The 11,766-nt window shown below is 58.4% G+C and overlaps 1 protein-coding gene across 1 annotated transcript in view; it reads right to left on the bottom strand.

The window, feature by feature from the left end:
• Positions 1-317: 317 nt before the first annotated feature.
• Positions 318-11,766, bottom strand: part of GRID2IP (Grid2 interacting protein) — a 31,577-nt gene continuing 20,128 nt past the window's right edge. The window contains exons 8-22 of the mRNA XM_012758840.2: positions 11,329-11,483; positions 10,026-10,175; positions 9,727-9,824; positions 9,391-9,508; positions 8,333-8,688; positions 7,527-7,943; positions 5,895-5,982; positions 5,021-5,098; positions 4,320-4,516; positions 3,867-4,022; positions 3,638-3,724; positions 3,149-3,278; positions 2,938-3,056; positions 716-880; positions 318-469 (exon numbers count right to left, since the gene is read on the bottom strand). Of these exons, the coding sequence (XP_012614294.2) occupies positions 398-469; positions 716-880; positions 2,938-3,056; positions 3,149-3,278; positions 3,638-3,724; positions 3,867-4,022; positions 4,320-4,516; positions 5,021-5,098; positions 5,895-5,982; positions 7,527-7,943; positions 8,333-8,688; positions 9,391-9,508; positions 9,727-9,824; positions 10,026-10,175; positions 11,329-11,483 (2,386 nt within the window). The 3' untranslated portion in view covers positions 318-397. The remainder of the gene's footprint in view (positions 470-715; positions 881-2,937; positions 3,057-3,148; positions 3,279-3,637; positions 3,725-3,866; positions 4,023-4,319; positions 4,517-5,020; positions 5,099-5,894; positions 5,983-7,526; positions 7,944-8,332; positions 8,689-9,390; positions 9,509-9,726; positions 9,825-10,025; positions 10,176-11,328; positions 11,484-11,766) is intronic.

Genomic DNA, 11,766 nt, shown 5'->3' with positions numbered 1-11,766 from the left:
TGGGCTGAGAAAGGGGTTTGCACGTCCAGGGTGGCAGCACTTTACAATCCACCCGCGGGCCCCAGAAGGACAGTGGCGCAAGAAGCCGATGGAGCACGGGGCGAGCAAGCGAGCGGTTGGGGAGTGGGCCGGGCGGGGGCGGAATGGGGGCGGCGGCGGGGGCGGAATGGGGGCGGCGGAGAGGCCCTGGCGGAGCGTGGTGGCTGAGGTAGCAGGAGGCGCGTCGGCGGCCGGGCCCTTCCCTCCCGAAGCCGCGCGCTCCGGGCCGGGCAGGCGGGCCGCGTGCTCAGCGCCTGGGGCCCAGAGGCCCAGGGCCTCGGTGGCGTCCGGGTTGGGCGCAGCCTCCGGCGTCCGTCTCTGCGCTCACGCCTCGGAGGACGCGGCAGCGTGGCCGCTGTCACCATGCCAGGGGCGAAATCATCCCGGAGCTGCGCGGGCCCTCCCCGGCCTGCAGGTCGCTGAGCGCTCGCTGGGGAGAGGGAATACAGAGGGACGGGTGGTCAGCGGTCCCAGGAGCCTCCGACACGTCTTTTTCCCACCCCAGACCGCCAGCGCTGAGGTTGCTGCCCCGCCAACAGAGGGTGGGGGGCGGTAAACGTATCACTTAGTGAGGACCCTCTCCCAGCCCGGGTTTCACGGGTGCAGAGGACCCTCTCATGTGGCCTCTGGCCCTAACCTCTCCGAAGAGGCCCCTTAGGTCTCCACCGTGGCTTACCTCAAACTTGCTCATGAACTCTGCGAAGATGCCGAAGAATGCCTCGGAGGTGGTGGCCTTGGAATCCTCCCCGAAGAAGGCCAGCGCCTTCCCCAGCTCGTCCATGGCCTCGCGCTGCAGCCCGTCCAGCGCCCGAAGCGCCGGCTGGGCCGTCTCCAGGAAGGACTGACGCGTCTCCGTTAAGGAAACAGCCGCCCTCTGCGTGCCACCAGGTGGTGACCCCAGACAGCACCCTACCTGCCACATTCCCGCTCTGGAAGAGTCCTTCATAGGGCCAGGCCCTGTGTCAGTGGGGAGGAGGGCCCTGTTCAGGGTTTACAGTCCCACTGCCCACTAAGCTCATCCTGGAACCTGTCGCAGCTGTTGCAGCCTCAGGCCTTTCACTCCTGCTCTCTGTGGGGCCTGGGTGGCTCTGTCTTCCCTCGGGCTCTGCTCAGACCTATCAGCCCCTTTTTCCTCAACCACCCACTTACAGCAGCCCTCCTGTCACTCTCTAGGCCTTTTTTTTTTTTTTTTTAAATAGAGACAGGGTCTTGTTTTGTCACCCAAGCTGGAGTGCAGTGGCCTAATCAAAGCTTCTTGCAGCCTCAAACTATCCTCCTGCCTCAGTCTCCCCAGGTAGCTAGGACTACAGGGGCACACCACCACGCTCAGCTAATTTTAAAATTTTTGTAGAGACGGGGTCTCACAATGTTGCTCAGGCTGGTCTCAAATTCCCGGGCTCAAGCAATCCTCCTGCCTCGGCTTCCCAAAGGGCTAGGATTACAGGTGTGAACCACAATGCCTGGCCCTTTTTTCTATAGCATTTTTTGCTATCTGAAATTGCTTGCAAGTTCATTTTCTGTACCCTAAGTGCAAGCTTGTTCCCTGTATGTACCTCTGGTGCCTAGAACAGCATCTGGCACATAGCAATTCCTGGGAAAAGATTCAGTGGTTGAATCACTATCATTTTTTTCAGCACTTAAAACTGCCAAGCTGTGTTCTAAGCCTGCTATACATTCTTATTTAATCATCATAATACCTCTAGGAGGTAGAGTATCTCCATTTCACATGTGAAAAAACTAAAGCACAGAGGACTTTAGCATCTATCCCAAGATCACACAGTGAGCACAATGTCAGAGCCAGGGCTGAACCCAACTGCATCATAATCAGTTAATGGGCACAACAGCTCCCTGTGGTAGGGACTCTCATTACCTCTCTTTACTGATGAGAAAACTGGGCTCAGAGAGGGTAAGCAACTTGCCCAAAGTCACACAGCCAGTGAGCAAATGAGTCAGAATTTGGGCCTAGGCCTGTATGATGGGCCAGATCAAGTCCCTTTGCAGAAGCTGCCCTTCAGTGTTCTTCCTTCCTCTCTCTGGGGACACCACCCAAGCCCAAGGAAGCAGGCAGGTACCCCTAAACTGAAGGATGCTAGAATGGACAAACCCTCACTCGAACAGTCTTGGTTTCAACATCTACAAAACCTCTGAGTGTTATGTGGGTGAAGGGGACAGGAGTGAGAAGCACTTTGCACAAGTTGCAGTGTTTGCTCAGTGATGCTCTGCAAGGGCTGGGTCGGCAATCCCTCCCAGGTAGCCCGCTTGACAGGAAGGAAGGATCTGACGTCAAATTCCTACCTGGACATTCATCACCGCCAGACACCAAGCTCTGTGGTCAGGGATCCATGACAGGGCTTTCCAGGTAGAGCCCCTCCCATCCCGGCCATAGGAACAGTCCCCAGAGCTCTCTTCCCTGTCCAGCTTTAGCCTCAGCAGGGAAAACCTTGTCTTCTCCTTAGAGGGTGGGGGAGTAGGGAGGGGTGCCACATCCTTCTCTCCATCCTCCCCGTCTGGGCTTGACTCCCTGAAGGCCATGCCCTACTGGGGCCTCAGTGGGAATGTCCTCTCACCCTTAAGGTGACTTTGGCTGGTAAGGCCTGACAGGCCTCTCCTTGTATCTTGTGACTTAGGTCTGGGCTCCATTGCTCACGAGGACAGATGGGGCAAGGTAATGGCTTTGGAGCACTTAAAAGAGCTCCAGCTTCAGTTACACACAGACTTGACACAAGCACTTGGATTCTAAATGACCCAGGATGGAACTTCTCTCAGGACCCTTGGATGCCACAGAATCCTGTGCCCAGAATCTCTTCTAGAAGTCCAAGGCCCACTGGACCCATAGCCAACTCCACCCAACCAACCCAGGGTCCAGCCTGGTGCTGGGACAGGCTAGTCAGAGGATACCGCCATGACCACAGCAAACTTGTCCTCACTGGAGGGGGACATGCTCTGGCAGGCGGCCTGTATCTCACTGATGGTGCCGTGGAGGTCAGCCAGGTCACTGGTCAGGGCCCGTTGGTTCACTGTAGAAAAGGGAACCAACGGGCCCTGATGGGGCCACCCTCCCAGCCCAGGACAACATGGCTCTGCCCACCTGCCCATCCACTCAGCCTACCTTTGGCAGCCAGCGGCACAGTGGGCAGGTCCTGGGCAAAGCCCAGAAGTTCGGGGAAGTGCTGGCTCAGCGATTTGGCAAGAATATGCAGGAAGGTGGACTTCCCATCCACCGTCTTGGTGGAGTTCAGCTGCAAGTGAACCCCAACACATATCCTCCTCAAGGCCCCATCAGATTACCGGTCACATAGACCCAGCTTCTTCTGGATTGTGGCATCAATTCCAGGCCTTTGAAACTCTCTTTACAACTCCCCTGGCCCTCTCCATTTTTCTAGATCTCCAGGCTTGGCTTGGGAAAGCCACCTTCTCCCACACCACCCCCAACTTTTGCTGCAGTCAAGTCCTGGCCTCAGTGTAGCTAGCTTTCCTCCTGGTAGGAGGGCCCTCCTTGGTCACGATGTTCTCTCCTCCCTTCTGCCACAACCTGAGTTAGGCTTGGCTCGGCGCCTTGCTGGTAGAGCAGGCCAATCCGTGTCAACTGGCCCCTCACCTCAGTCAAAAAGTTGATCTTGAAGCCCGTGGTCTTGTTGGTTTTGGGCTGTCCATCGTTGAGATAGTTGCCCATGGCCAACACAAACTGTGGAGAGAAGGTGGGCCGATCCTGCCCAGGTCCTCACCCCACCCCACCCCTGGCCCAGCCATCTGGATGGGCCTCCAGGCTGGAAAACCCAGGGGGCAGAGGAGCAGGTGGGATGACCAGGCAGGGGATGGCCCCTGACCTCCAGGATCTTGGCGAGCTTCCGGCTGTTCTTGAGCTCCAGGGAGGCCTGGCGCAAGCACTCCAGGCTGCCTCGGATCTCCTCTGTCTTCTCCTGTAGGGTTGCCTGGAAGTGGAGGCTGCGCAGACGGGTCTTGTATTCGGGAACCGACAGCATCTGCCGCGAAGGCAGGGCCACGATTCATCCATTCCCCCCAGGGGACCCACTGTCCCACCGCAGCCTGGGTTGGGGGCCAGCTGGCTGCCTGGGCCGGAATGCCCGTAGAAAAACGAGCGCGACCCCTAGGGAGCCTCATCCCATCTACCTCGGACCCCGCGTGGGAACTGGGCATTAGAGATGCAAAACTGGGACTGAGAGGCGTGAGCATGGTGGAGGTACCCGAGGGGCGCGGGGCCGAAGCAGCCCCCGGCCACAGCGAGAGCCCTGAGCGGGCGGGGGTCGTAGCCGCGGCACCTGCAGGACGAACTGGTCGGGCTCGCTGAGGCGGCCGGGCGCCTCGCGGAAGGCTTGGTAGCGCTGCTCCTCGTCGGCGTCGGGCGCGAAGAGCAGCAGCTGCGCCAGGTGCGCCGGCTCCAGGCGCCGGGGCTCCATGCTCATGAGCACCTGCCGCAGCTCGGCCGGGCTCAGCTTCAGGTGCGCCAGGAGGATGGCTGCGGGCGGGGCCGAGGGTGAGCTGGGCGGGGCCGGCGCTGCGAGGGGGCTGGGCTACCCGGGCACCTGGGGGCTGGGGGAGGGGAAACAAGCACCGGGGGCGGGGCCTGCGAGGTGCCGTAGGGGGCGCGGCGGGGCGGGTCCAGAGACTTCTCGGTCCTTCAGCGATTAAAAGGCAGGGGCGAGGTTCTCGAGGACAGAGACTAGGAGGCTGGGTGGGGCCGGGAACCCTGGCAGGACCTGCGAGGCGGAACCCGAACTGGGCGGCCGGTTACAGTGAGGGCGGGGCCGAGACAGGGTGCAGCCAAGGCCGGAACCTGCGGCCAGGTGGGATCCGCCTAGCTGTGGGGCCTGGGAGGGGGCCTTCACCCAGCCGGGCGACAGGTGTCCAGATCCCTACAGTCTAATTTCTGTCACCCATCCTGGTAGGTCTGAAGCTCTGCGGCCCAGAGGGTGGGCCACCGCCCTTCCCCTGCAACCCCCTAGAGTCCCTGGTCCCTCACAGGTGTTGTAGGCCTTCTTGTGGGACAGGATCTCCACCACCTCCTTCTTCCTGAAGGGCTCGGGCCTGGGCATCGGCTCTGGAAGGGAAACTGGACAGTTTAAGGAGGGGAGGCTAAGCCAAGGCTGCCGTGGGAGGGCCCAGGAGTGGTGTGGCCACAGCCAGAGGCCAAGACCTCAAACCCCCAGCACGACCTTGACTGAGTCGACACCGGGTGTCCACAGTCCCCTCATTCCTCAAATCAAGGACCCTCAGGTCTGGTCAGATACACAGTATGTGTCGTGTGTGTCCATCCCCCTGCGTGCTGCCATCTCTCAAATGCCCTTTCCCCTGAGCCTTTGGGACAGAGCTGGCTCTCAGATGATTCCTGAATGGACAAGGGCCTTTATCCTCCATCCTGGGACCACCTGCCACATGGAACAACCCTGGCTTCTTGGAGCCCCACCCAAGAACTAACTGTAGGGAGATGCCCCAAAAGGGAGGAGGGCAATGTGAAGATGTATCTGTGGATGCCTCCTGTCCACCCTATTCTGTCTGTGTGACTTTGAGCAAATTATCTCGCTTCTCTGTACTTCCTCATTAGGAAGTGGGGTGATCACAGTATCTACCTCATAGAATTGTCATGGGATTAATTTAGAAGTGACAATGGTCAGCACACAATAAATGCTAGCTATTATCATCTCTACTTTGAGACGGAAAAAAACTAAGGGTCTGAGAAGTCGACTCTAGGCTTGCAGGTTTGAAGACAAATTAGGTAAACAGCAGTCAGTGTAGCCCTGGAGACTCTAAGCCTGGAGATGCCACAGAAGGTAGTGGATGGGCTGCCACAGATGGTGTGGCATCTGGGGCTGCCCCAGGGCCATTAGGCCACTCACTAGCAGGTTTCTGGGTGCCGAAGTGGAGCTCCAGGTCGAGGTATTTCACCATGTCGCTCAGTTTATCATAGTCAGAGTCTTCTCCAAGCTGCGAAGGAAGGTGGGAAGTTCAGAGCAGGAAGAAGAGCAGCAGCCAGATTGCTCTACCCCACCCCACACTCTGAGGCTGTCCTGGGCTCTCTCTGGAGGAAAGCACCCATCAGGCCCTGGGGAGAAGCCAAGAGTAGGAGGAGACTACATAAGCCAAATCATCCAAGTCATTGGATGGTGTGCCAGCTACTCTCATGGTCAAAAATACACGCACACTTGGAACTCTAGCCATGCAGAAGCCAGCAGTGGGGCTGGAGCAGGGGATAGAAAGGAGCTGTGAAGGGATTACAGACAACCAAGAAGCTGAAGGAGGTGGCCAAGGGGTCTGGCCCTGTTTCCACCAGGTATGGATTTGGACTTGGCCAGATGTGTGACCTGCGTCCTTGTGTCCGACTTCAGTAACTAGTGGAAGGACCACGCTATGGAGCAAGGCTTGAAGACCCATCTAAGGCTGATAGGAGTGAGGTCTCCAGGGGACCTGTAGGTTCCTGTTCATGGCCTTGTCCCACTGAGCATCTTTATTAGCAACATGGAAAGGCTCCCTGGAGATATGGGAGCCTGATATCATCTTGGCTGGGAGGGCAGGAGACAGAACCAGGACCCAGGAGATGGCAATGAGGAAAAATGACAAGCATGCTCTGCACAGTGTGGCTACATGTGAGAGCATGCTATTGGTCCCCAAAAGATGAAGGGACTGGGGTTGAGGATGATAGTGGGCATAAGCACTGGGATGGGGCAGCCCCAGAAGCTGGAAGGACCACAGGCCATATTAAAAGGAGTGTGATGTTCAGGTCAAAGAAGGCGATAACCCAATTTTCTTCTCTAAACTGGTCAAGCCCCACTGGGGTTTCCATTTGGGGCCTGCTCTTTGACAGGGACATGGCCACTGAACTGTGGGGCTAGAAACCACATTCTAGAGGAATGACCTAAAAAACAGTGTAGGGTGAACCTTGTTCATCTTACAGGTTTGTTGGTCTGTGGACAAGGGAATATACTTGTTCTGCCTGATTTCAAGGGCCAGGCAGAAAATAGGGCATGGGAATTTTAGGGAGATGAGATTTCAGAAAATACAAAGAAGGATGGTTAAAATTTTCCAGTGAGGGAAGGAGGGCTTTGACAGGTAGTGAGGTCCCCATCACTGAAGGTGTTCAACTATATACTGGCAGTGTTTCGTGGGAGGAAATTCAAGCATCAAAGTGGAAGGGTGTAGGCTAATGTGCAGCAGTTTGGGCCAGCTGCTCTTTTAAGATTCAAGAGAACTAGTCCAGCCTCAAGAGTGATAGGTTTCAAGGATGGGTGTGGCAGCATTTCCAGGTGTCCACAGCATGTCTTTGGCTTAGATTGGCATCAATGCGTGTATGGAACACCAAGTATGGACATGTCCTTGGGCTGGGCCTCCACTCATCCAGCTCGGGGAGGGGAGGAGCAGCGAATGTTCCAGCTGATATTGGAAGAGGTCCAGAGGATGAGTCTTGTCCTCAACGCTGCTGCCCAGGCCACCCTCCCCTGGTTCAGGACACTGATGGGCCCCAGGTCACCCACCTGACCCCAGATGGTGCCTTCTGAGTTCTCCACCTGCTCCCACCGCAAGCGCTTGACACTCATGTGGCTGGTCTCGCTGCGACGGTGACCGAGGCCCCGGGCTAGCAAGGGAGGTGCACAGGGCACAGGCGGGGGCAGGGGCGGTGGGGGCGGTGGAGGGACTGGGTGGCTGAGTTGGGTGAGGGGCTTGGCCAGTGCCTGAGTGGGACCCCGGGGCCCTTCAGAGGTGCGGGAGCTGGGCTTGGGGTCGTGGAAAGGCAGGGGTGGCGGTGGTGGGGGGCTGAGCGGGGGTGGGGGGATGTGGTCAGAGATGGAGGAATAGGTCAGGGAACTGCCCTCCTCGCTGCTGCTGACACAGTCACTAGCGCTGCTCCGCTCGTTGGTTACAAAGCTGCCCTGGTCATCGTGGAAGCTCATCTTGGGGGAAGAATGAGGAGAGAGGAGGGTGAGGCTAGGCCCAGAGAGACTGGAGCAGGTGCATGTACTGAGCAAGGTGAGGGAGAGTGGGCCAGCCTGGGGACAAGGATAGGACAGTTGTGGGTTAGCCTCAGGCTGTGGGTGGGACAGTCTAAGAGGGTATAGGGACAAGGGGCCTGGGACAAGTGGTGTGATTGGAATAGCTCGAGCCAGGAAGTGGGCTAGCCTGAAATGGATTCTAGGACAGACTGGGGCGGGCAGAGGAGTACCCTGGGGGGCAGATTCCAAGGGCAGTGGGCCTCTTGCAGGAGCCCGGGGACATGGTTCACCTTACAGACCCCCACCCCACACTTCACCTGCCCACCCTCCATGCCCACTTGCAGGCCCACCTCCTCATAGTCGTTCTCGGGGGTCAGGAAATCATCCACAATAGTGACCCGGGGGCCCAGCTGCTCGCTCAACGCATCCAGGAAGCGGTCAGTGTCTCGGCTCCGCACAGGCCGGGAGAAGGTGAAGAGCTTCCTGCGGCTGGGCGGGCGGGCAGGGTCCGGGCTTGGGGGGCTGTCGGGGCCCATGGGCCCAGGGCCTGGCTGTGGGGAGGGCGCCCTGCTGCTGTCCAGGCTGGCGTAGGGGTGGGACTCGGAGCTGCTGGGGGAGGCCAGGCCCCCCGAGCATAGCGGGTGGTAGCAGGGGGAGGGCAGGAGCCGCTCGCTGTGCCAGGAGACGCTGGACAGGGTCCTGGGCCCTGGGGTGGGGAATGGAGCATGAGGACCCCTCTGCAGCCAGCACCTGGGTCCCAGGTGCAGGCTGGAGGGAGTGCCCCAGGGCAGGTTGGCTCTGTGTCCCAGGGCATTCCCCTTTCCCTCTCTGGGCACAGGATAGGAAGACCCTAGGTGACCAAAGGCTAAAGCAGGTGAGGGGGAGCACAGCTTGGCACTGAGACAGGCTAGACCCCAGCTCATCTTGGAATGAGGACTGGCAGGGGTGGGGGGAGTCCCAGCCGGGACTCACTGAACACAACTCAAAGGGCCAAGGGCCTTCTCTAGCCCCAGACCAAGGGTCAGGAGGCAGCTCTCAAGCCCAGCAGGCCCTGGGCTCACAGGAGCCTTTCCCAAGAGTCCTGCCTCCTGAGCTGCAGAAAAACCTTCTTCCCACTGTGCCATGAGTACACTTAATAGTTTACCCAACAGCCACAGGCTAACTCTGGGACTGCATTGGGGACAGCCCTCTGCTTTCTTGATCCACAGCCAAGGAGAGGATAACAGGGGGCATGGGAGGAGCTAGGACAACCTTGACCTCCATGGCCCCTACCCATGCACGGAGGCCTCGGGGTTCCCAACAACCTGGGGGAGTAGCTCCAGGGGTGTGCCTGGGAGTGGTGACAACTGGCAGCCAAGATGGCAGAGACCAGTGCTACCCTCAGGACTCGGGGCTGGCTGAGCCCTACCTGCGGTGACTGCTGGGCTGGGGCCTGGCGGGGATGACCGGGATTTGGACACAGTCCCCATCTTCCCTTTGAAGCTGCTGCTCAGGCGAGACTCAAGCTCTGCATAGACGGCCGACATCTGGAGGGAGGCGTGGGTGAGTCCAGCCCACTCCCACTTCCCCACGTGGCCCCAGCATGGCTCAGGGGCCAGGCCTGGGTGGTCTGGGAGGCAGAGATCTGTCACAGCCTGAGGCAGCCACAAGGGCACATTGGCCTGGGTCTTCTGGGCCCAGCCCCATGGGCCACCCATTCCCCTTCCCCACAGACACCCCCTGGAGGGCAGAGAGAAGGTCTCACCATCTTGGGGTTGGGGGTCTCTGGGAGGGAGGTGCCATCGCCTGCCTGGCGCTCGCCTGGGATCAGAGGAAGAGGCATCTCAGGGCAGTCGCCAGGACCTGGCAGGGAATGGAATCTATTTACCACATCTGAGCTCTAAGGCTCAGGCCCCAGCCCAGAACCAACGGCCCTGCACACCAGGAGGGCCACTGCTCAGCCCTGCTTACCCAGATTGCCTGGGATTTCTCATCTCAGCCCATTTTGCAGGTGGGAAAACCAAGCCTGGGTGGCACCCTCCTGCCTGTGGCAGCCTTACTTACCGCAGCTGAGGCTGGTCTCCATGCCCTGGGACCGGAGGCTACGGCGACACATTGAGGAGCCCCTCAGGGAGCTGCGTGGCTGGGGCTCGGGTGTAGGCTCTGGTTCCAGCTCAGGCTCGGGCTCCAGGTCCAGCTCGGGCTCTGGCTCTGCTGTGGGACATGCAGAGGAAATGGGGTTCCTATGTACTCTTGGCCAGACAAGGAGCCTCCCAAAACAGGAAGTCATCTGCACTAATAGGTGGACTCCAGCCGTGGGGCTCACCCTGCTTGCCTCTAGGATGACTCTGGAGGGGAAGCCCTGGTGCAAGAAACCAGATGCCAGGAATAGGAGGAGCACCTGGGTGCAGTTAGCCTGGGGACAGAGGCCCCAGTGGGGATGGCTACAGCCCACCCCAGCAGGCCTGCTCTCATGACAAGAGCCTAGGACCTCGTGCTTCCAGGGTCTCAACACCCTGTGCTTGGAACAGGCCTAGTCACTGCTGTCCATAGGAGCTCATGAGATGAAACGGAAGGTTCCAGGTCTAGGCAGATGTGTGGGATATGTGCTGCCAGCATGGACCCTGAGCTTCTTGCTAAAACCCTTATCACTCCTTAGCAAACTGTGGGTCCCTGGGACTATGGATAGTGAGCACACAAGGGCCAGCATGTAGCAGATCTGCAGGGCTGTCATAGTAGGTGCACAGTACTTAGAATAGGGTTGATTCACAGAGTTTGGCACACCTTCCATTCACACAGCCTAAACAATGAGTGCATGGTGTTGGGGACATTTGGGGGGATGCTTTAACAGGTGGGGAGCTGAGACTGCACATGGCCCCACAGCCCTATGTGTGCACATGAGAACACACTGGGAGCCCACCAGCCAGGTGTGACCCAACTGTGTGCTCACAATCCAGGTGGAATGTGCTGGCACATCGTCTGTAAGCAGTGACCACAAGAGTTTCTTGATCTGTGCACATACTTCCCAGAGTACAAAGCCACTACCCTGAGGTCACTCCCATTTTGTGGGTGAGAAACCTGAGACCCTGGGTGGTTAGGTGGGTGTCCAAATCAGGTTGTGCAGAGGGTATCCAAATCAAGTTGTGCTGTGCATGCTGCAGAAAGGTCAAGCTGGGAAGGCACATCCACGGGGCCAAGCCCTTGTGTGTTCAGTGTGTATTTGCATGGCATGTGGGTGTGTCTGTGTGGCAGGGGCCCAGGCTGGCTATAAGACCTCACAGGTGAGAACAGGTATCTACCTGTTCACCTGGTGGGCTGGACAGCCAGCAGCTGCAGGCAGGGGAGTGGCGGGGGAGAGGATGCTTACCTGTCATAGCGGTGTAGCCCAGGAAGCATGCAATTTTCTCCTGACAGAGCTCCTGCTCCTCATAGGTCAACAGCTGGTAGATGAACTGCCAAAGGACCTGCTTGGCAGGTGTGTCCAGCACAGGGTAGACATCAACAATGAGGGTGTCGATGTTCCTGGGGTGGGGAGGTGCAGGAACAAGAGGTTCATTACTCAAGGGCTCACCATGATGAGTGGGGTGAAGGTGGACAGGGGCAGTGCTTCCAAGGCCACAGAGGTTGGCCTCACGTCCTGCCCTGGCCTTGAAAGACAGGGAAGTGGCTAGGGGGGAAGACTCAAATCCCAGCTCCACCACTTACCAGCTAAGTGAGCTTTCTCAAGTTACTTAACTTCTTTGTGCCTCAGTTTCCTCATCTGTTACATGGGGATAAAAATAGCATCTACCAAACAGAGCTGTTG

The sequence above is a fragment of the Microcebus murinus genome, chromosome 19 (genome assembly GCF_040939455.1).
Source record: "Microcebus murinus isolate Inina chromosome 19, M.murinus_Inina_mat1.0, whole genome shotgun sequence".
NCBI classification, from domain to species: domain Eukaryota; kingdom Metazoa; phylum Chordata; class Mammalia; order Primates; family Cheirogaleidae; genus Microcebus; species Microcebus murinus.
This window is presented reverse-complemented; position numbering and strand designations above follow the sequence as displayed.